The sequence below is a fragment of the Parasteatoda tepidariorum genome, chromosome 9 (assembly GCF_982258835.1).
Source record: "Parasteatoda tepidariorum strain Cologne lab strain chromosome 9, Ptep-v5.0, whole genome shotgun sequence".
Classification (NCBI taxonomy): domain Eukaryota; kingdom Metazoa; phylum Arthropoda; class Arachnida; order Araneae; family Theridiidae; genus Parasteatoda; species Parasteatoda tepidariorum.
This window is the reverse complement of record NC_141763.1, coordinates 36,209,732-36,234,734: the sequence shown is the minus strand read 5'-3', so window position 1 is coordinate 36,234,734 and position 25,003 is coordinate 36,209,732. Positions and strand designations below refer to the sequence as shown.

Sequence of the window (25,003 nt, the reverse complement as noted above, 5' to 3'; positions counted from 1 at the left end):
GCAGCCATAACCTAGAAATTTCTGCACTTTTTCATGCTTCCTAGTTAATGTTTTGCACAAGATTAATCCACGATAGCTTGTGCAATATCACTATTCTGCATTGTTACATTCTGTACAGAAACTTTTTCATTAACGTTATCCTTATATTCTTCAAATGTTTTCTTATTTAAGTGAGATATCCAAAAGCACATTTTTTCTTAAGATTCCTAAAAATAACTTTATAATTTGATAACTACCATACATTTTAAATAAAATTAAAATTCAAAAGACAGAATCTAATACAAATGATGGCGTTATTCAAGTTAATAAAAAAGTCGAAATCTGGTCTTATTAGTTTAAAGATACTAAAATAGTAGTCAGAAGCTGGTATTCTTTAGGGGCCATGGCACGTCCCAGTACCCAAGATTTTTTCAATCCCTGTGTTTAATCATTAATAGTAATAAAATAGCTAAAGCAATTGGTATAATTATGAGTTTGCTAAATCGGTGCAAGTAAAGGCAATTCTTGATTTTTTAAAATAAAAATAATCTGATTTCTTCAATGTGAATAAAATTATGATTTTAAAAGTGATTTCCCTTTTTTTTATTTTTAACACAGAAATGAAACATAATAAAAAATCTACAGTAATTTTTTAAAGTTTTTACAAAGTACAGGCAACGAAGCTTTCATCAGAAGTAAAGCTTCTGCACAACATGCCAAGCAAATTAGAAAATTATCGATTTTTAATTACATAATGATACATCAGTCATAATTTTTACCCCATTTGGTTGATTTTTTTTATACTAAATAGAATGAAATAAATATAAAAAAATATAATAAATCTAGAGAAAATAAAGATGAATAAAATTATGTACAGGATTAAATATACAATTGTAAACAGAAAAGAAAAAAAAATGATTAGAGTTAATCATCCACCTGGAAAAATGTAATCATTATTTACAGAAAGAGAACACAATTCATTGATATGGCAGTGACATTACAAGAGAAATTTCATAGGCTGCTAATACATCAAAAGCCATTAACAATAATGAACACATTGGCAGTGTAACTAGAGGTGAGTGTGAAACAATATGCGGTATTTAACAATATGTGGTTATGGTCATGAGGTAAAACAAGTTTCATAAATTCTAACCAAAAAATGACTTTTTATACAAATTTATTATATTAAAAATATAAGAACACATAAATTATGCCAAAATTAAAGATGATTAATTATTAAAAATAGGATTACTAAAGCCAGACAGTTAAAAATAAGAAATTAATTTATTATTGTCTTGTACAATGACTTTTTTATATTGCTATAAGGATGAACAATAAAAGAGCTACTACTGAAGTTGAATTGCTACTTTAAATGCAAGTAAATCATTATAATAAATTATAATGCTATATAATTTTAAAAGCAGCTGCAGTTATTGCTTTGAATAAATGTTAAAAAATATTGCTATTTTTTTGATATCCTGAATATTTTGGTACTTTATTTTCAAGGTTTGACTATATTTTGCTTACATATTATCAGTAATAATTGAGTTTGGATTTAAATTGTAAAAATGACACAAATTCTTACATGTAAGAGTTTATCAACACCAGATATAGTATGTATTAGTCATGTAGTAGTGTATTTTAGCAATTTTAATTCATTTTTTCATAGCCACCAAAGTTCACTCTAATTTCAAACATACATAAAAATGTTTATCATGTTAGATCAATATAAAAGAGCTTGTTAATGTTTATGTTACGAAAATCCAGACAATTTTATTTTAATTCATCTCGAGAAAAAAACCCCATACGGATTTATAATGAAATCGAGTTTCATGAAATGTTTAAGCCTCTAGTAATATGGATTTTTGAAGTTATATGATATATTGTATAATCTATTATCACTATTTAATTTGTTTTAAACACACAAAAAATTCAAGATTGTGTAAAAAAAAAAAAAGCATAAAATATTCTCAATAATACAAGGCATTTATTAAGCATGTGAGTACGTCCACAACATGAAATACTTAAATAAACTATTCATATTTAAATACTGTTATTTATATAGAAAAAAATTTAACTCTCTGGCTCCAGTGTATAAAATATCACAACTAAAAACACCAAAAAACAAAAAAGTAAATTCATACAGAATGAAAAAGTATGGATATGGCTTGAATAAATTAAAGGTGATATATTATGAATGAACACACATTTGGTTTTCACTAAAATTTACTATTAGAAGTAAATGAATGACTATAATATGATTGTAGGTTTTGAACGAAAATCTATGGAGTGAACACAGACTAGGCATTAATGAAGATGATTTGATAGGTTTCAGGTTGTAATATTTGAACATTAGATGTCTTCGTACAAGGTGTTTCAAAAATGGTAAAATCCCATATACTTTTAGAAACAAATACCAAACTGGATCCAAACTAACACCATTTCATGATATTTCCTTTTTTTAAAGTTTTTTTAAGCTATTTTTATGTTACAATTTAAAAATCACATATGTACATTTCAGAAAACCTCGTAGATCTTGCGGGTTTTAAACCAAACAAGAACTTGTATAAAAATGCAAAACAGTTTATAAGAAATAAGTAATTTCTAAAAGATAGCTTCAAAATGCACAATCATTTTGTGCTATATGAAATAAAGCTACCCCACAAAAGCCAGTTGTGGGCCAAGTAAGTCAGGGGGTTTAGGGTTCCGTAATTTCAAGACCAATAGTATGGCGGGGGCAGTGTGATCAACATTGCACGCCAACCACCTTTACTTCCCAGACCAGCTGGTACTAATCGATCTGAAATTGAGTGGATTTCAAGTTGCCACCTTGAATTGAACTTCGCTCCTACACGATTTCATGCCTTAAACCAATCAAAGCAGATCCTCTGTTAAAAACTAAAATGTAAAAAGACTTAAATATATTTTACTGGTTTATATTTTGGGATATATATAGAGATTGCATCAGTTTTGAAACACTCTGTATTAATGCATAGTTAGTTAATAGGCATTTAAAAAAAAACTAAAACAATGTAATATAAATGAAGCGGTGGGTACAGTAAGCCAGAATTTCTTAGATTTAAATGTTACAATTATTAATGAAGTCTAAATAGTTCAATTATTATAATACTACTATATAAATAGTATTACAATATAATTTCAAATTAAAAATTAAGATAGTGAAAATAACTTAGAATAAGAATTAAAGGAAAAATGTGAATCATCTGATTTTAATTCCTTAAGGTTTGAAAATTAAAAAATAAATAAAAGATAAAAAGAAAAGAGAACAGATTAATATTCATGACAAAGTTATTTATAATGAATGAATTAAGAAAAGGGTAAATTCACAATAAAATAATTACTAGACTTAAAATTATCAAATTATTTTTAATCAATGCCTCAATTGAGCCAAAAATGAGACAAATAATGTGCCCAACTCTTTTAATATACACATTCTTAAGGCAAAGCATATAAGTGCTGATTTTTTATTTATTTTCTTAAAAAAAGAGGGATTTTCTATATTTATACAAAAGATTGAACTCCAAATAATTAGTATTATTTAAGGGTCGCATTTTGTGCGAATAAAATTTTGATGAGAAAGGGGACTAATTTATTTGATCTACGAAGTACAACAATTTCGAGAAGAAATGCTGCACCCATGGAAAAAATCGGTAAAATTTTCAATAAACATTGTATATGTCATATTTACTTAACATAGTTTATTAAATTCTATTAAAGAGAAAAAAGACTTTTAAACAACGAACCTCCATACTTTTGCAGTGGCGTACTTTTCCTCGATTTACTTCTGCAAGTATTTTATATTTTGGTATATCAATACAATTACTTCTGTGTTTAAAAAATAAATAAATAAATAAAATTTTAAGTAGAAATTTTTTAGCTATCGAATAAATCTACTACACTAAAATATGAAGTCCAAAAAATTTAAATGAAAGCTAGTTAACGCAAGCACTATTGCAAAATGCGTTTCTGAAACACAAGAATATAATTATAAGAAAATTTTGATTAATAAAATTGGCTACCTTTCTTTCAGACACTATTAGATGCCTCACTTTTAGATAGGATTTATATTTTCATAGCCTAGTAAAAAACTGGATAAAACATATGAACTATCTCAAAAAGTGTTGTTCTAAACACTGATCTAACTTTGACAAGTTAAAATAACTTTTTCATGACAATAAAGAACAGTACTGTTATTATCTTAAAAACATTAATCATTAATAAAAAGAATGAACTAAAATAAAATAAAAATTGAAACAGAATATATATAACATACCAAGATTGCAATTTTACTTTATTTCATTTTAGTATAGACACTGTTTAAATAAATGTATTTATTGTTAATAGAATTTGTGATGCTGGAAAACTGAGCGATACAAATGAAAAAGTGTAATTTCTCAATCGTATTCAAACATCTAAGAAATAACTGGCTTTTTTTTTTTAAATGCAAAAATATTTGTACTATTTATCACAGATATTTTATGAATCTATTAAGAATAAATAAAAGATTCTGCAGTCAGAAAAGTTTGCATAATTTCAAAATTACTTAGAAATTATAGACTTTTGATAGTATAAGCAACAAGACAGTTTTTGTATTAACGCTGGTTATTAATCTAAATTGTAGTTTTTTCAAATCACATTTACAATTAACTTAAAAAATTAAGCTAACAAAAAATTTTCAAATCTTTTTTTCAAACAACAATCAATATGATACATGAACCTGCTTTGTAGGAATAATATTTACATTTTATGCTATAATTCTTTTAACAGGAGAAATATATATACATCAAAAAATAAAGGTTTCAAAATTAAAATAATGCTGAAAAACTTTTCATTACAGTTGAAATTTAAGATCGATATGTTTAAAATTTGATACAAGAATAACGCTTGGAAAAAAATATATATATAAGGGCTTCATTAATTATAGTTCATCTAGTGAAAAAATAAAATATCTTGAAAGAAAAAAGAAAGAAAGACAAAATCATATTTACATGCAATTTCAAACCAGAAAAAAATGCACATCCAAAAATAAAATCATATAATAACAGAAATACACCAAAAGTAGAAATCAACAACCATTTCTTTGAATTAATTTTTAGTGAATAAAAGACACATGCATTTTTTTACACACAATAATAAAAATCTTTTATAATATGTATACTACATGACTAGACTTTGTAATCCCAACTATCCCCAATCAGCAAGATAATAATAAATAAATGATACTAGAGCATGCTTGCAAAAAAAGTAAAATGAGAAAGAAAAGTAAAATTATGGGCATTAAAAACTAATATTTTGTTGCTTTGTATTAGCTAAAAATAATGGTCAGGAATATTTTTATAATAAAGGATTGTTTGCTGTTACAAATTATTTCCTCCTCTTTAGTTTTGTTGCACATAAAGATCCAAATCTGTCGTTCGCAGGTGACATTTCACCTTAAAAAAGATTTAGCTCTGCTTAAAAGTTATTCTTGAAATACAAGTAACTTCTTAAATGTGTTCTAAAATTATTTAGATGTTGAACACTATTTGGCCATAAGCTTAAGAGATTTAAAACTTGCTTGTTTCATTAAAAATAAATTAATTTAGAACTATATAGAATACAAATAGAAAAGAACAAATAGAAGAGAACATAAGAAATTGTTCTAGTTTCATTAATTTTAGTAAAAAAAAAAATATGCCTGCCTTCTACTCTGTATATTCTAAAAAATAGTAAATATTTAAATAAGAAATAGTAATAATTACTAGTTTCTATTACTTTCCTTTTTCAAAAAGATTTTGCAAACTTTTATATTTTACTTTTTAAATAAAATATGTAAAAAAAAAAGTTTAAAAAGTTTTAAAGAAAAATTTCCCAACGAGAAAGTTAATATGAAAAAAAGTGCATTGAGTTGGTGCTGAAAACTAAATTTTTTAAAATTGCACACTGTTTTATAAAGACCCAACTGCAGAATCTTAAATAATGTATATTATTGTTACCAGATTAAATGCAAGAAATCTTCACAGCATGAAAAATAACAAATGTGTATCTTTTTTCTTCTTGTGGAGAGAGAACAATTCTTTCAATGAAAAAGACACAAAGGCACTGATTATTATCTCCCCTAAAAATATTCACTTAGCAGCCAATCTTATTATTGTGTGCCTTCCTTTTATTTAATTGCTTATCAGATGAAAGTGTGAAATTTAATTTTACTAATTTGGGATAAAAACACACTAAAATATAGTTTTTGTATAAGCACAGTGAATGTAAGTTTTCAATGCATGGCACTTGCAGGAACATGTTTTTTCTCTCGCTGAATAGAAAATGAGAAAAAGATCACTTTCGGCGGTGCTTTACCCGTGGAGGTTCATTGCTTGTTGCACCATTAGTTGGCAGTGAGTCTAATGATGTGCGGATATCTGGTGGCAGTGATGCATAGGAAATTCTTTTGTACTTGATGGCAGATTTTTCAGATACCCACAAATCTGGTAAGCTGGGAAGAAAAATTATACTACAGAACAAAACATATATATATATAAAGGCAAATGTAAAATAAATATATGGATAAATCACGATATTAATATTAAAAAGGGTATCGGAGGTGCAGGACGCTACAAGCAACGAAACTACTGAAGGTGTTAGGACCGGGTGATTCATCGGTAAAACTGATGCTATGCAATTATCACTAATCCGATGTCTGGGCCATGACAGCCTGGTTCGTAGGGAGTTGGACTCCTGTTCGTGAGAATGCGAGTTCGAATCCAGCCAGCCGAAGAATCCCAGTGTTTTAAATGGTGACTGGTGCACATTAAATCTGTCGCAATCACAAAGTTCTCCAAGAACCCATAACAAAACAATACGTCTGGAGGTATTGATCCAGGAGTTCTCTTGTCTTCTGGATTGGTTTCAAAATTACAAGGCTACGGATTTGAACATTGGTAGCTGTAAACTCAAATTTAGGTCGGCTGTTCAATGATGGTTATTAAAAAGAATAATAATAATAATCCGATGTCTGGATAAACGTTTTTTTTAAACATTAGAAATTACTTAATGTCAAGAGCATTTCTCTTGATTACCATGGTGTGTTATCATTATCTTTCCTCATGTTTCTGTTCGGGGTATTTAAAAAAAGATATCCACAACAATGATGAACAAAATAACTCAAAGAAGATTTACAACTTATACCATACAAGAAACAATGAATTCAAGGTCTTATCAATGCATAAAAGCATACTAGAGTTAAAAAGAGCGAGATATTATTAGCACAACATCTTGCAAGATGTTACGTCAACATGGGCTGTGACAGTCTCTTTTCTGAAGATAAAGTTTTTATCCTACAAGACAGGCACAACCAGCAAAACAGTATATACAGCAAGTCTTGCCGACATTCCAAAAGAAAAATTGGCAGTAAAATGATAACAAAATGCATTGAAAGTGGTGGTATGGGGGTGCTATTTCCCAAAAAGGAAAGCTTCCACTTCTTTTTATCTAGGAGTTAAAACCAACTTGGGGTACTACTCGGAACAAGTCTTGAAAAAGCATTTGATTCCTTCTGATTTATTTAGAGGGCAATCATATTGCTCTCAACAAATCTCAGCACCCACCCACGAATCAAAAAAGGTGCAGACATGGTTCTGAAGCAATTTGCAAAATTTCAATCCACTTGATTATTTTATGTGGGGGTATATGTTAATGGTGAATAAAAGATGAAAAATGCACCAAAAATATAATCTGGTTTCCACCATTTTTTTCAATAAATATCATAGATCAAGATCGATGCAACAATGACATGTTTTTACACAAATATAAACTGATGATAATATAAACATTTCACAATAAGAGAATAAAAATTTAAAATAAAAAACTTAAAAGTAAATTTTTGATAAAAATTCTGAATGCATAATCTCATGAATGCATACCAGACTTCATGTTAAATTCTGCATGAGACTGCAATATACATTTCTTATGATCAATGCAAAATAATCCATATTTCACATACTTTTTGACCTTAGATTACGACCCTTGAAGATAAGAATTTAGAAGTCTTCTAACTATTCTTTCATTGAAAGAGAATTCAAGAAGTATTGAACTTAATGTGTGTCAACATCAAAAGATTGAATGGTTTTAATGATTTTTTTTAAAAACTTTTGCTAAATTAAATTTCTCTTGTTAATGAAAACATCATGTTGGACATTTGTTTAGGAAGAGTTTTCGTGTGTTATTCTTTTTCATTTCATAAATATGCGAACACTATAAAAAAGAATAAATGAAGATTTTGAAATTGCGTATTCATTACTTTACAATTCTATTTAACATAATGGATTTTTATTATCTAAATGTTGTATTGGTAATGTATGTAAAAGATTGAGTTTCCCTTTGCTTGTGAAAATAACATGAAAATGTCATACTGCATAATTATTTAATGACATTAATTACCAATATACATTTTAGAACATAGATATAAATTTACTTAATGAAATAAATATTTCTTGTTTGCTTTTTCTCATACAAATTTTAATGAAAAGGAGCAAGATAAATTTAAGACAATATCTTTTTTTCCAATTAAAAAAATTTTTTGAATAAAATAAAAATATAAAAAGGACGAAAAATGTCAAATTGGCTGCATACATATCTACGTATAAAATAGTAAAAAGTGTTTTAGTAGTATACTAATGATTCATAAATAAATAAAGAATAAAACACTCTTTCTGGTAATTTATTCTAACGAAAAAATCTTTAAACAAAACAATATGCTTTAATGCATCAGCATTAAGTAAAATAACACATACTTTCTTCATATTGCATATGAATTTTGAATATTATTTTGTTTAAATTCTTTTTTATATAAATGTTGTCCTTTGAAACTATTAGAATCATAACATACTGCATGTTTGCAGTAACATTTAATAACGCTGATAAGGAAAAAAATTCTAAAAATAAAGAATAAATAAAATATAAAAATTAGTATAACACCTCATTCCTATTTAATTTTTTGATTTTAGCATGAATCTATTTACCAAGATGGAAAAAAACATTTAGAGAAACTTTGATCTTAACTCACACAATTACAATATTTAACGAATTTTAAAAATTATCAAAACATGCAAATTATAACTATCGATTTAATTTTTAACTTTTTTCTAAATAGAAAATTAAATTATTAAAAAAAAAAATCTTACAAAAACCAGGATTGGTTAATTTAAAAACTGTTTGGTTCAAAGTTACCTCAGTTTAAACCAACTTCACTGGGAACAAAGTTAAAGACAATCCTATCAATTTTTAATTTTAAAACATGATCAAGACCACATTTTATTACAAAATAGTTACAGTATTTCTGAATCTAAAAGTTTATCTTTAAGTATTCTAATTAGGACATAAACAAGATATTTAAAGACTAATTCAGATTCTTTTTAATATAGAGTAATTTTTTAAAATAAAAAAAATGAATAAATGAAGTAAATCTATATAGAATATTAGTCAACCTGCAGTTAAAGTAAAGTATTAGGTAACATAATTAATTTTGTCACCTCAATCTTATATAAAAAAAAAAAAAATATCTGAATTCGAAATGATTAAACATGTTTATTTTAGCCTTATTTTTTTTCCTTCAAATAATCCCTCTCCTTTTATTCAATAAATTTGAATCAGTCATTTGAACTGATAATTTATTTATAAAAAACAATCATTAATATGATATTGCTAGAAATATATTGTTATAATTTATTTTTAATAATATCAATATTGCAATAGTATTTATAAATTATAACTAATTAGCTAAAATTTTTGAAGTATCTTCTAAACTTTTAAAGTATCTGATTTAAATAAAGAGAACCACACTAAAATAAAATAAAACAGATTTTTAAAATTTATTTACTATTTTTCTTTTAATCACAAACACTGCTCTAAAGTTAAGTTTCACAAATTCACTTAAATGTTACTTAACAAGCTCTTCTGCTAAGTAATTTAAATATTGTTGTACCCTGTGATTAAGTGCCTAGAGGAAGTACCTACAGCATAAATATTTACCCACCAATAATGAAAGCAAAAAAAAGTTTTTAGCTTTTTTGGAAAAGTAGGACTGAAGCCCTTTTATACAGTGATTCAATAAAAAATTAACAAAAAAACATATAATTAGCTTGATTAAAAATATACAATGAAAATAATCACTAAGAGTTCCTTTTGAAAAGGGGAAAAAAATAATAACTTAAGCATACTTACATATTTTCAGGTATCCAGTGTAATAAAACTTTTATGTTTCCAGATTTTTCTGTTCTTATTGCTTTGACCTAAAAATATAATAATTGTAATTACTGTTTAATTGTATAAAAATTTTGAAGCAGAAAAATAAAATCCATAAAATTTAACCTCTTCAGCATTTTTTTTCTTCTTCTTCTTAAATTTGGGAAATAGCTGTTATTAACTTATTAAAATAGATTTACATAAGGTATCTGAGATATATCTTATGTAGTTAATAGCATTTTCTGCATACTACTTAACTTCGTGAACACCAATATGAACATTGAATTTGATAAATTGCATGCCATCATTTGATGATATGCAATAACCATCTAAGAGGTTAAATTAACATAACTTAAATAAAATGACTGTTTCGAAAACTACGAACAGGGTGCGTAACCAAATTATTCAACAAAAAAATAAGCACTTTTCAAGCACTCAAAAAATATTTTCAAGCACTTTAAAAAAATATCATGATTAGGCAGGATTGGAAAGTTTTTGACAATTGACGGTTTTGTCTTGTTTTAACTGTCATGTAAAAAAAAAAAAAAAAAAAAAAAAAAAAACTTTTGGCATTGTTTTTGAAATTTTGAATCATGTAAAATGAATGATGTATTCATACGCTACGGACTGACAATACAACGAAATGCATTGGGGTTGAATTAATTGTGAAAACGTTGAATAGAACAAATGAACTGTGTCTTTTTGCATAATTCGAAGCGAAAATCAACATGGTAAGGGGAAAATCTCATACTGAAAAAGGGAAAATTAAGCACTTTTTAAAAACACCCAATGAAAAAAAGCACCTTTAAGGGCTTTTAAAAAACGAAAATAAGCACCTTTAAGCACTTTTTAAAAACGCTACGCACCCTGTACAAAGGAAAGAAAACTTAATAATACATAAAATAAAAGAGATATGAAAAAAAGAAGAAACAGAAGACTTAATATTTTTCAGTGCAACATTTCTGTGCACTTGGTACAAAGAATGATAGGAGTATGAGCATACCATTGCAGCTTTTATTTAGAAATACAAATCATGCAAGTTAATCTATAACATGAAAGAAGACAACTAAATATTCGTTTCGAGTGTGTTAGGTGTAAATTCTCCAGAATAGAGAGAGTTTAGAGTTTATCTTTTCTTCTGAAGAAAAGAGTCCTAAAAATAATTCAGAAGTACATTAGATGCATGAAAAAATTAAGAAAGAAAATATTATTTACAAATTTAATCTAGATAAAAAAGAACTTTTTGCAATAATTAACATAGATGCCAATCCATATCTAAAAATGCCACTTATGCTCAATCCTACACTCTCAAAACGTGGTGAGAATCTATTTCCTTAGAAGTATGCAAAAAAATTATATTACATGAGTGAAAAAGATTTTTAAACTAAAACATTTTTGTAATTTTTGTACTTGCAATATTTGCATGATTGGCCATTGATGTACACAAAGTTATGTTCACAATAGTTTTGAAAATTTAATAATTTTTATGAACTGGCACCTATGTCAATATAAATCATGAAATTGTAGAGCCAGTAAAAAAAAATTGAATTTATTATTTCAAGTACATTAGTTTATGCTTAAATATGCACCATAATAATTTTCTAAGTTCTTAGTTTTTAACCTTTTGCAGCCCCTAATTTTTTTTTATAGGTGATCACAATGGTCGAATACGCCATCTAGGGAGAAGACTGGTTCCATGCATTTGGCCCTTCCCTCACCTCCTCATTTCAGTTGTATAGGAATGTACCACAATATTTTTCCTTTTCTTAATATTTTTCATATTTAATTGTTAAAAATATTTTTTAAAATTTCCATGACACTTTCTTTTAGAAATATGTTTAATGTAGTTTTTAGTTCCATATAGTTTCTTAACTTAAAAGATTTTAATCTATTTGAAAATCAAGACAGAAACTAACGTACTTCCTTCAACTATGACTCTCCACGTGATAATGGTGAAAGCATGCAAAGTGTCGCCATAGGTAGAGAGTTCTGCTCTACGCCACCCGTAGCCCATTTCGATCGCCAAATGTAACTGTTTTCAGATTGGTAATCAGCAATTATTTTAAGAAAAAATAAATATATAAATAAACTCAATAAATCTTTAATTTCTCATTATTTTTTTATTCACTAAATGTTTTATTCACTAAGTTGAGGTTTAAGCTAATAGTTCATTCTTAGAGCCTAAGAAATAGCTGCATAATTTATCTTTTTTAGCACTGATGCTTTATCCTAAGTTTGTTAGAAATTTTTATAGATCTTTATTCAGTAAAATAAATAGAATTTAATTCACAAATTAAAAATTACAAAAATTTTTTTTTTACCATAGAGCAGGGGTGGCGAATCTTTATACACCAACGTTCCATTTTTTCTAAAAAATTGTTTAATTTGGTCATAGACGCGTATAACTGAGACATTGCTAAATGTATTCTTTTTCATAGTAAATGAAGAGTTTAGAGTTGATAGTATTTAGTGTTATTATTTTCCCAATAATCACGAAGTCAAAATTGTTTGACGGCGCGTAATTCAACTTAAAGTAACATCAGTGTGACCTCTGTTGTTGCAGATTAGATGACAAATAACTTATATTAGTTTGTAAGATGTTATTTTAAGCAGGTCTGTTGATTTTTTTTTTGATAGTTATTTATTGTTAGCTTGTTTTTTATGTTAATTAATTGTTTTTTGGCATTAATTCGTAATTTTTTGTTAATAATTGTTTATTTTTTTATGTTTGTTTTTGTGAATTTTAATTTAATTGGTAAATTGCTTCACAGTGAACTTCGTGATCGGTGGCATGCCCAAAATATTATGTGGCGTGCCATAAATGGCACGCGTGCCATTGGTTCGCCATCCCTGCCATAAAGGTTGTAATGAAATATTTCTATTATGAAAATTTTTCATTATTCTGTTAAATTAAGTTTTAGTCTTAGCTCCCAAAGCAGGAAGTGCTCAAAATTATGTATTGTTTTTGTCAGTTTACGTTTGGGAAAAACTATTCACATCCATATCATTTCAGAAGTACTTATGTTCCCATCCGGATATAAATTAAAATTGAGTTATTTATCTTTGATGATACCTGCATGACATTTATAATTATTAAAAGTCTTATTGTAGAACATATGAAATAAATCTGCTTCTGGGATCTTAACAGAGTTTTTTTTTCTCTAAAACTTGAGGTGCATTTCATTTTCTAAATTCAAAAGAAGCAATTTCAGCAAATTCAATTTGTGAATGCTCTAATCCTTTCTATCTATAACCATAAATGCTGTACCACAAAAGAAGAAAACATTTTACTGAATTGCAGCTGACGCACAACATGTAACACTTCTTTTTTACCTTCAATTCTTCAGTGGCCTGTCATCAAAGAAACGCAAAGATTTCTTGAACTTGAATTTCTAACTAAATAAAGTTCTAAGAAAAATATCCATAAAAAAGTTAAGTAAAAAAAGATATTAGCATTTAAATATGTAAATAAGAGATATTATTAAAATAATCAGTGTGAAACTCTAAGAGGCTTTATTAATTTAAATTATGCAGGGCAATGATTGAGCACTATAGTACTTATTGATTATGTAGTCTAAGTAACATACCTTTAATACAACTTTTGTGTCAACACAAATTAGTAACAAGGGAATTAAAATATTTAATAGAGAGAAATTTATGAGGTTCAAACCATGTAAAGAAAAGAGCATGTGGAATTTTCTACGAAATTATTTAAAAAAATTTCATTTTGAAAATCATTATCACAATTTTTTATGAACTGAAATAATACTAATAATTTGCGCTTCTTAAATCATAATGTGATTTATATTTTGCAATGTAGCTTTTGAGAGGCAAAAGATTTACGCTGTGACATTCATTATTTTACAGTTATTTTTGTAATATGTCTCCCAACAATGTGCTAATTCAGTTTATGAAATTAAAGCCATTTTTAAAAATTTTAAAAGTTAAAGGTAGCTCAAATTTTATACAATTAAGTAATAAATTTATTAGAGCTCTTTCTAATCATACAAAAAATTTTATTTTTCAACATCATGTTTAAAAATAAAAATCATTGTATAATCAGAAATAGCTGCAAGAAATGAAATAGAAACTTTGAGGAAAAAAGTTTCGAATTTAGAGAAAATTATTTTTGTCAAAAACTAAGGCCAAATTTATAAAAGACTATATGAACTTTTAAATACTAAAAATTTTAAACAAAACAATTTGTCAATTGCTGGTTGTCAGAAACATTACATCTCATTCTTCTTTGTTACATAATTCTGACCCCATAAACATGTCTTGGTCAATTTTTAACACATTCATTGATATTTTCTAGTGTGTAAAAAAAAAAAAAAAAAAAAAAAAATTTTTTTTTTTTTACTTATTTATTTTATGAAAAGGTCATTTTTGAAGTTTAGAATTTTGTGAAAGGTTCATTCAATTAAATTTTTGTAAAAAGCCTCAAGTTGGATTTTTTTTTAGAAGATCATTTTTCGAGGTTTGGAGTTTTGTAAAGGGTTCTTAAACTTTGTAGGATCCCTGCCTACAATATTTTTCATTAAACATATTTAAATTAAAACTTTGCATAAGCATGCATACTTAAGAAGAAAAAAAGGAGGATGCATTTTTTAAAATTTATTTGTGAAAAAAAAATTTAAGAAATGTAGATCAGCAGTAACATTACATCTGATCTGAAGGCACTCACATATCAAATAAGTGAGTGCCTTCAAAAAAGCTTACCTCGTGAAAAAAAAAATTTTTCTTTAGCTAATTTTAAAAAGACCTTTCGGTAACTACACTATGTAGTAGGGAACAATACTGTTCTAATGTATCTAAATGACTTATTTGAAGTCAATATAATTTTCACAACTATTAGATTTTACTGCATTTTTCAAAAATCAAAACATTGCTGAGGTTAAATAAGAACCTGTTTTGTAATAAATTATTTTCATTAATGCAAGAAATGTACCAATATCTCAAGTAATGAATAATTCCTACATCAATAAATCTTTCTCATAATATGATATTCTCTTTGCACAATTTAGGTTAACACGTTGAATGCCACACTAATTTTACATGGCTCGCCGGTCTGGTCAAAATGATTTTCTCAATATGTATTGCATTACTTTCTTCAAACCATTTTAGTAACGATAGTAATATTAAAAAAAAATTAAAGGCATTAAAAATTTACTCAAATTATGTGTTTCTAATAATCTTGGCTTCGCCGGTCACCGGTGTGCCCCGTGGCGTGACGAACAAACTCAGTGCCAGTCACCGGTGATCCCTATGGCATTCAACATGATAAAAGGTTGCCAAACAATCACTTTATGGTTTTAAGGTTGGATTTATCTAAACTTTACACTTTATCGAAAAATACAAAGTGTTCTTGGTTTAAGTTACTTCTGAAAGGCATAAACTCTTCATTATACTGTAAAAGTTAAAATTGAGAAATAAAAATTTATTGGCATTACCTTGCTATAAAAAGTTGCGGTTCTAAGATCATTTGTACTTGGTGAAAGTTGATCAGAATGAATGTCTATTAGCTTGTACCTGATTTGCTCCATGATGTTAGCATCAAAAAAATCTTCGGTTTTAGCTGAAATATGAGTTATTCTGCGATTAATTAAATGCCATACAACATTCATAAAAAAAGGTGGTCAAATATAAGTTTGTGAACAAATTTGTGGTGTTGGCAAAATTTTGTTTTCATAAAGAAAAATTCTTTACTTAAAAAATAAACTCCACTGAGTGGTAATATTTTCAATTTCTATGACTAAAATAATAAAAATATTATATAAAATAATCATAAAAGTAATAAATCACGTAAAGCACTCTTTATAGAAGAGTGGTTAATACAAAACTATTTTGGAGATGGTTCAAATACATTATAAACCGGGGAAATTTTAGTGTAGTTATTGAACATACGAAATTAGGTCAAAGCAAGGAAGGAATTGTAAAAAATAACTAATAAAATAAATAACTACTTGGAATAGTGAAAAATCATACATTGTTAATGAACTTAGTATGACCACACTTTTTTTCATTGAACTAAATTTGTGAACAATAGATACAGTGGAAGCTCATAATTGAAGTCTTTATTGCTTAAATGGAAAAGATTTCTAAATCAGAAAATGTTTGACTTAAAATCAAATATGTGTGATTCAACTGTATCTATACAAAAATAATTCTTAAAATATATAATTATTTACATTTTCAAAAAATTTTATATCATGGAATGTTATATTTGAGGTTGTCGAACTGCTTAACATAAATCTTTTTTTAAAAAATAGTCTTTTAATCACTTATCTTTCATAAATCGTGTCATTATAGCATTAATCTTATTAATAAATTTCAAAAAATTTATCTAAATTTTTCAACAGTATTTCTATTTTTTTTTTTTTAAACTTTAATAAAAGCAAATGCCAAAATAAAAATATCTTTTAAATAAATATAAAAATGTTTAAGTTAAAACTAACAAACACTCTTTTACTTAGATGCAATCTGATTTATGTTTTTTTTCCTTCTTTTTTCTTGATATAATAATGATTTAAAAATAAATTAAATTTTAGTAAAAGAGAAACGATTTAATGAAATACAACATTTGTTACACTGCTGGTTAAACACACAAATTCTTAACTTAATCATTTTATTTTATACATAATTAAACTAAGCATAAATTTACATCTATGAACACTGTTTCATAATTAGAACAGAAATACATTTATATTACACGGAGAAAAAATAATGCAAAAACAAACACACATGATTAATCTTTAAAAAAAAAAAAGGGAATTAGTAATTTTTTGATTAATTTAACAATAAATCACATGAAACTGAATATCTTAATAAAGAACTTCAGAATCAACATAAATTAAATCCCTTAAAAAATTTATTTTATTATTAAAGGATCAAATAAACTGAAATTTTCAATCCAAATTACAAATATGAAGATTTAATAAAAACTATAATAAATTGAGTGCTATTCACCCTCCCACTCTAATATTGTGTAATATCAATGCCATCAAAGTTGTTTTAATTGTTTAATAGAGTTTCATAAATGTTGATGTATGCTCAGTTTGTTAAGATTATTAATGAAATGACAAAGTTGCGAATCTACATTATTTTTCCAGCAATGCATTTATATCAAAAACATTTTTTTAGAAATTTCTAAGTAAGAAAGTTAAGAGAAATTTTGAACGTTTCACGAAAGAATGTTCCCCTGATGTTTCCACGGTTGTCACTTATAGATTTTATAGAAAGCAAAATTCTGAATCCATCAAATAAGAAAAGACCATTAGGAAAGCTAGAAGAAAGAAACACATTTGAACAACCCATAACAGTATTATAATGTTATACGGAGCACAAGCATCACCTCGATCTTTCTCTCTCTCTCTCTCTTTTTTTTTTAACTGCAACCAAAGCTAGCTCTAAGCAACATATTAAACAAGAGCAAAGAAAAAAATCCATTTTTTCCTTACATCTTTTAAAGCAAATGTCTACTATTTATCATAAGTAATAATATTATTATTAAAAATATAATATAAATAATTACAGCTTTACTAACTTTAATTACAGCTAGTTTTACATCATAAATATTAAAAAAACTATTTTTTATGAACCAAATTTTACAAATGAAATTTGAATCTAACCATATAAACAAATTATTTTAATAAAATATATTATATACTAGCATATCCTTCTAATTTTACTTCTAAGTGAATCAGTTATAGAGCAATGAAATTCAGCATAAGAATATGTTAAATTTGGTAAGTGTATTATTATTTGAAAAATACTAAATTACATCTGGTTTAAATTAGATATTAAAATCACATTAGATTATAGTAACATATCATAAAGAGGGCCAATATATTTGAAACAAGGGAGATATTTTAACTACCATACTTAATTTGTTACTATTTTCTTACTTTATTTAGTTTTTTGCACATTATTGTTTTGCAAAAAGACAAACAGACATTTCACTAGCTATATAAAAATTAATTTTATCTACATTTTTAAAGAATGGTGCAGATAAAAATGACTGTAATCAGTGATAAAATTCTAATGAAATAAACAAAGATTATCGTCAGTCTTACTTAATAATCATTAAAATAGTAAATAATACACGATAAAAATGGTAAAATAGTTTACAAGCAATACAAATAATAAAAAGTTACAATGATAATTAAATGATAACATTAGTTTAAAAGTAAAAAATAATATATATATTAACTAAACAAATATATAAATAGGTTCTAAAAGAGTATCTAATTTAACTGCCTAACACTTTTTAAACAATTAATAACTATCATACAAAACAAGTACAGCAATAAAACTAGTAATTAAACTAATGTAAAATTGATCTTATTATATGTCATTTACTTGTAAAGTTGCTTATGTCTGTACAGTTAATAATTAACCTAAATATACAACAATTAAAGAAACTAGACAAAATAAATATACTATGTATTAAAAAATATGCATATCACAAAATATTTATAATTATTTCTAATAACAAGGTATGCAAATTGGACAGATAAAATAATAGGAGCACATTAGAATTATTTAAAAATACAGCTTACAACCTAAAATATATATAAATATAAAATAATATGAAATATATTTATATATATAAAAATAATATAAAAAAATATTTAATAACTTCCTTATTTTTTAATAAGAAGCACAAAACTTAGCTACAATTTATCAATTACGTATAGCAATAAGACTGATAAGAAAAATCCGTAGTACTCATCTATTTCATTGTAAATAAAACACAAGTTTTAGAAAAGAGGCTTACAACTAACATTCAGTGATAAACTTGAAGCGTAAAGTTTTAATATTACACAATTTATAAGTTAACACTATAAGTTATATAACACTATAAGTTAATAATTTATAACTAATGCTCCTGTTATTTAATCCAATGGACAACATATACACTGACTCAAAACTATTGGTGTAAACTTAGAGAAGTGGTAGAATAGGTCCAAATTAAGTAAGTCTCGAGATAGAGAATGTAGTTAATGTAAAAGAGCAATCAGTTGGGAAAAATTAGTTACAATTAGGATTCATGTCAATATGACAACAAATTTGCCGATTGAAATATTCCTGTATGCCACTATTTATATTATCATGTTAAAAAAAAAAAAATTTAGATTTTAAAAATCATGCAGAAATTAGTAGCAACAATGGCCTAAAGAGATCAGCAAAACCATGTGGATTTACAATTAAATCGTTGAAAAGTGTTCACATCAAAAAGTGATTACTCAAATGATGAAAAGTGATAACAATTCATGATTTGCCAATAACACACAACATTTAAAAAAAAATACAATATTAAAAAATCTATATTTAAAAAACCACATGGAGATCCATAGCCAAAAATGTTAATGACAAGATCGAATGAATCAACACTAGAATCCTCATGAATCAAGTGAGCCAAAATAATATCCTATTAAAAATATCAGGATTTCAAAGCCACATAGAAATATAAAGCAATGCGTGCCAGAAACACGATTATAAAAAAAAATTAAAAAAAAAAAAAAAAATTGAATTTAAAAAGAAATCCTCATGAATCAAGCATGCGAAAAAGTGATTACTTTACTGCATGATATTAGAATAATGAGATATAACACAAAATAGTTAATATTTTAAAAACCGTTTAGCATTTAGAATATTTCAAAATTGAGACAATAGCTTTTTCTTTGTAGAAATATTTACAACTAATATGCACCCAATACTTGCATACTGGTATAGCTAAAACTTTTTTACATTTAACTACTATGATATATTTTTAGACCAATAAATGGAATCTTAGGTATTCCTTTTGGATGACTTAACTCTCAATGCTGGTGTGAAATCTAATAATAAAAAATTTAGAAAAACCATTGATTTTGAAAGGAATCATACAAGTGGATTAAAAAACTAAATATGTTACGATTTTATTTATTTCTTTAATCCATCCAAACACAGATTTTATATATTACTAATTTTCATTAAGTCAAAAAAGAACTTGCGAAAAAAGAAAGTCAAATCAAAAGAGAATTTTCAAATGCTCTATCGTTTGCAAAATACAATACGATTTTATTTAATCCTATTGTATATGGGATGAATAAATCTCTTATTAACAATTTTTTTAAAGGTACATGAACTATACAAGGCTTTCATGCACCTTTAGTTTTCACTAAAATGAGATTTTTAATAAATATGAAAAACAAATAAAACACAGTGTAATTGAGATTCTGTACCCTTGTCAAGCAAATTACTTAAGAAAACTTAAAACAGATATTGAAAAATTAAGAATTATTTCGAGCATTTACAATAACTTGAAAACAATGTCATCCTTTTTACCCTATTTTATTCCCAGAATAATTGACACAAAAGAAATATTTGTCACCCTGTATTCTAACACCACTTAACAAAGTTTTGTTCCATTAGTTCTAAGAATTTTAGCACATTTATAAACATAAAATCAACGGCTGAAATTCAATCAAAATATTATCATCATATACAATGGTCTCTTGTAACAAGACTGTTAAAGGATAACCCTCCTTAATGGTATATTAATCTCAGTCCAAATTAGATAATGTTTATTTTGATAAATATACAATTCCATATTTATTAAAAAATATATATGGTTAAGGTGTAATTTCAATGAAAAAAATGGCGATCAGTAGACTGCAAACAATTTTTTAATTCCCACTTGTTACATTTAGTCCCCTCATGGCTGGTGGCAACCCTGAATTTTGCTGTATAGCTAATAGAATAAAAAATTAATTTTGATAATATTTATTATTGCCACTTTAAAAGTCAAAAAGATAAAAAAACTGTTTGATGAAATGAAATGAAAAACAAAAATTTATTCACTGCACTCAAAAAATAAGAAAATACAAGAAACAAATCTGCATCATCTAATAAGTAGTACTCATTAAGTATTTTCTTATTATTAATTACCATCAGAAGATGTTAGAAATCCCCAAAATGTTCTCATTAATCACAGAGTAGATTCATCTTAAATCGACAAGAATCAACGAGAGACCACTATATTGAAACGACAAAATTTTGGCAGTAAAAGTATATAAAGCATGAGAATAAAAATTTAAAATGTGCAAGGTAAACATCAAGGTTTAAAAGAAACGAAGAAAATTTTATACCGTTAACATGTTTCCGTTTGTACTTGAGGTGTTTTTTTCTTTTAAAGCTCTTGAATCCCATTTCATCTCGACATCTTCCATTACGAGATCCATTGCTGTGGCCACTGTTGTCAAAATGGGAGTTTACATGTCGTTGTAATGCTGCTTGGGTAGGGAAGTACTGGTTACAGCTGTCGACTATACACTTAAAAGGCTTGTTCCCACCGTGTTGCAGAATATGTCGCTCCAGCCAACTCAAAGAACAGGATGGTTTGTTATAAACCTAAATCAAATAAAAAAAATTTTAAAAAAAGCAGTGCGAATGTAGACAAAAAATACATGGTCAATTATATTTCTGTTTACTGGAATTCTAACCACCACACTTTCATTAGTGACTGTGTATACATAAAACTAACAGGCTGAAATTAATAGTGCAGAATTCTAATAACAACAGCAATCAGAGATGGATTTTTAACAACTTTAAAAATAATTCTTATTCATAAATTCGTTATTTTTTCCAAAAATAAAAAAGTAATCATTTGCAGAAGTAAAAAAAAAAAAAAATCAAGATTTAGTAAGCAATTACAATTTACTTAAAAGCTGAACACATTTTTAGAATTCATTGCTTTACAGTATTTAAATTACACTTGCTTTCCGTAGGTTTTTATTAATTCATTTCTGTCTGTGTCAGGGCGAAATCTTATGATGACATTTCAATGACTTTTCAACTAGCTAAAGCACTAAAATTTCTACTGGAGCTCTACGTATAATGATAATGGCAGTTGATAATGGTAGTTTCAATCGCTTTGTGCAGATAGAAAGCAGAATTTGTAGCAATATCATTATTAATCAAAATTGCAATAACTTTCATACAAGCTAGAGTAGTCATATTTTAAGTGGACCTTAAAGTATGAAATAAAAATAGAGAAACGTTTAATTAATTGTTGTAATAATGGGGAGAAATTAACAGCTGCTCATGTATTATTTGTTAAATATGCATATTTTCTGAAAGGGAAAAGCAGAAAGTGTTTCCTTTGTTTTAAAGATGTGAACAGTTTCTTACAGATTTAAATTTTTTTTTACTTATTTTATTCTTAAATTACTTACTTGACTAATAATTTTCAGAAAAAAATAGTTTATTAAAGGGATTACCTAGCTAACTAAAAAAATATTTTTTCTAAAGCTTTAAAACTTTGGTAATACGCATTATGAACGTTCAGTAAAAATATCAAATTGAGTTATAATTTTATTATTATTTATCAATTTCTATCTAATTCCATTCCACTCATTCCTAAAATGATGGAAATCCATTTAAAGGCTAAAATATTGCATTCCTGTATACCAATATTTTTTTTAAAAAAATAAGAAAATGTTATGTTAGAGAAAAATTTTCTTCCTTACTGAAACTCTGTTAGAAAACAGGTTTAAAACAAACAAACTAGGTTCAATTAAAAACTAAATTCTATCTACAAATGTTAGAGGCTAAATATAGAGGGAAAAAATAATAGAATTGATTTAGATACCAGTCAAATTCAAGTTCAATTTGGTAAGAAACAAAAACACATGCAACCAAATTAATGAATGATTGGTGGAAAAATTTCTATTTAAATATTAATCTTTTATTACATGCTTCGTTTTAAAGATTATTCGGCTGTTGGTTATAAATAACCAACAAAACCTGGAAAGTCGTTGTGAATCAAAAGATGGTGAATCAAATGCGCAATTCAAGATTCATGTCATGATGCCTTTGTATAACAGAATTTTAAAGATTATGTCGAAATCCGGGTTCAACTGCTACAAAATTATTTAAAATACCAAACAAATTCTTGATTTAATAAGCATAAATTAAGTGTATGTGACAAATAGTTACTTAAACGTAGGATACAACATTTAACTGGCTTAATATTACTGTATTAAAAATATCAGGACTTTACAAACAGTGTAAAAATTTGTAGCAATATGGATTTAGGATGAAATTGGCATAAAGCTGAGCCCATTAAAACATGATCACTCAAAAGTGTGATTTAAAATTTCTTTGTGTTAATAATCTAACGTTAAAAAAGAATGAAAACCCCAATTGATGTATTTTTTTCTCTTCTCATCTATCTACCTCACACCAGCTGGCACACCCAGGCACCCATGTCTCGTGCCAGTCCTCTTGCCTCCTTCCATCCATTTATTATTATTTAGCAAAATTTTATTGCAGCACAAATTTTATAATAAAACTAAATTTCAAGTCCGAAAAAAAAAAGAAGCTATGAACAGAAAAGGGGAATCGTGCAAATACTTTTACTGACTACCAGAAATTTTTGCTAGTTACCAACCATTTTCAAATTATTGGAGCCCTAAGGAAAATTGGAGCCTCCAATTTCTTTCGAAATAGAAAAATTTCTTTTTTTAATATAATTCCAGTTTAATATAATTTCATCCAGTCAAATTTTGTACGCTCATGTCATATCAGCTCCCTGCCATGCTGTTGAGAAACATTTAACATTATCTTTATCTATCACTGTCTTAGCCTCAACAAAAATGTCAACCGAAATCTAGATAAATATTCAAAGTTTTAAAATGATATACAATATGAACTACTTATAACAATCTCATATTTAAAGAGATACCAGATATAAGATGGAAAATTAAGCCTGTTGCTTGATACAATGTCATATGCATTAGAGTACACTATTCCAGCAAACAATGTTTTCATTTAACCCTTTTCTCAGATTAATAAAGGAAATAATAACTGAAATAAGTACAAAATAATTTAAAGTTTTACTATACATAATTGCAGTTCAACACAGACATTAAATACTTAAAACAACAATATGCACTAGTATTGTAAAATCATTACAAATTGTTGAAACAAAATTTTGTGAAAATAAATAATCAACATTGGATAAATACATTTTTATTTCTCAGAAAGTATTTACCAGAGGCAATTAGTGCAAGTTTTTTTTTCTTCCTGTAAGCTTGAACCTGTGCGTAGGACTGTTTTTTTTAAAGACATTTTGTTTGTAATTGATGATTGCGAATTAGATGTAATTTAAAAGTTTTTCGTGCGTGAAACAATCAAATGTAGTTGATTTTGTAATCAGAAGATTGACTATTGCTGTGCATAATACAGATGTAAGTGATTAAAGAATGGCCAAAGCCTAGAAGTTATTCAGTAGAATAAAAAATTTGACTCACATTTCATGGGTCAGTAATTTTAATCTGTTCATATTTTACCTGTATGTTATTGCATAGTTTTAATTATAAAATTTATATTTTTTTACATAGATGTGATTTTCCTTGATTACACATTGATTTATTTTTCTCAAATCTGGTGACAAACTTAGCAATGAAAAATAAATCAGCAAAACGACTGAAATTGAGCGTTAATAAATCAGTTTCTTTAAAAGTATTGTTAAATATAAATTTAACAACATAAAAAACTTTTGGTATTAATGCATTTAGCTGGCATAGTCGTTAAAGATGCCAATGAAAAAACAGTAAACTCAACAGCTTTTTATTTAATTTTTTAATTGAATAAATAAAAAATTAAAATAAAGAAAATTATTGATAAAAAAGCTAAATGTACTAGGGTTGGCAAAATGGATGAGTATCAATTCCTATTTAAATTAAAATAAATTAAATAAAAATTTAAATAAAAAGTTCAACCACTGAAATAAATAGTGTAA

At 26.4% G+C, this 25,003-nt stretch overlaps 1 protein-coding gene across 2 annotated transcripts in view; it reads right to left on the bottom strand.

The window, feature by feature from the left end:
• Nucleotides 1–558: 558 nt before the first annotated feature.
• LOC107442078 (zinc finger protein AEBP2) overlaps nucleotides 559–25,003 on the bottom strand; it is a 35,785-nt gene continuing 11,340 nt past the window's right edge. For both annotated transcript variants that reach the window (XM_043045388.3, XM_043045389.3), the window contains exons 3-6: nucleotides 21,348–21,609; nucleotides 15,666–15,790; nucleotides 10,195–10,262; nucleotides 559–6,469 (exon numbers count right to left, since the gene is read on the bottom strand). In XM_043045388.3, coding sequence (XP_042901322.2) covers nucleotides 6,313–6,469; nucleotides 10,195–10,262; nucleotides 15,666–15,790; nucleotides 21,348–21,609 — 612 coding nt within the window. In that variant the 3' untranslated portion in view covers nucleotides 559–6,312. The remainder of the gene's footprint in view (nucleotides 6,470–10,194; nucleotides 10,263–15,665; nucleotides 15,791–21,347; nucleotides 21,610–25,003) is intronic.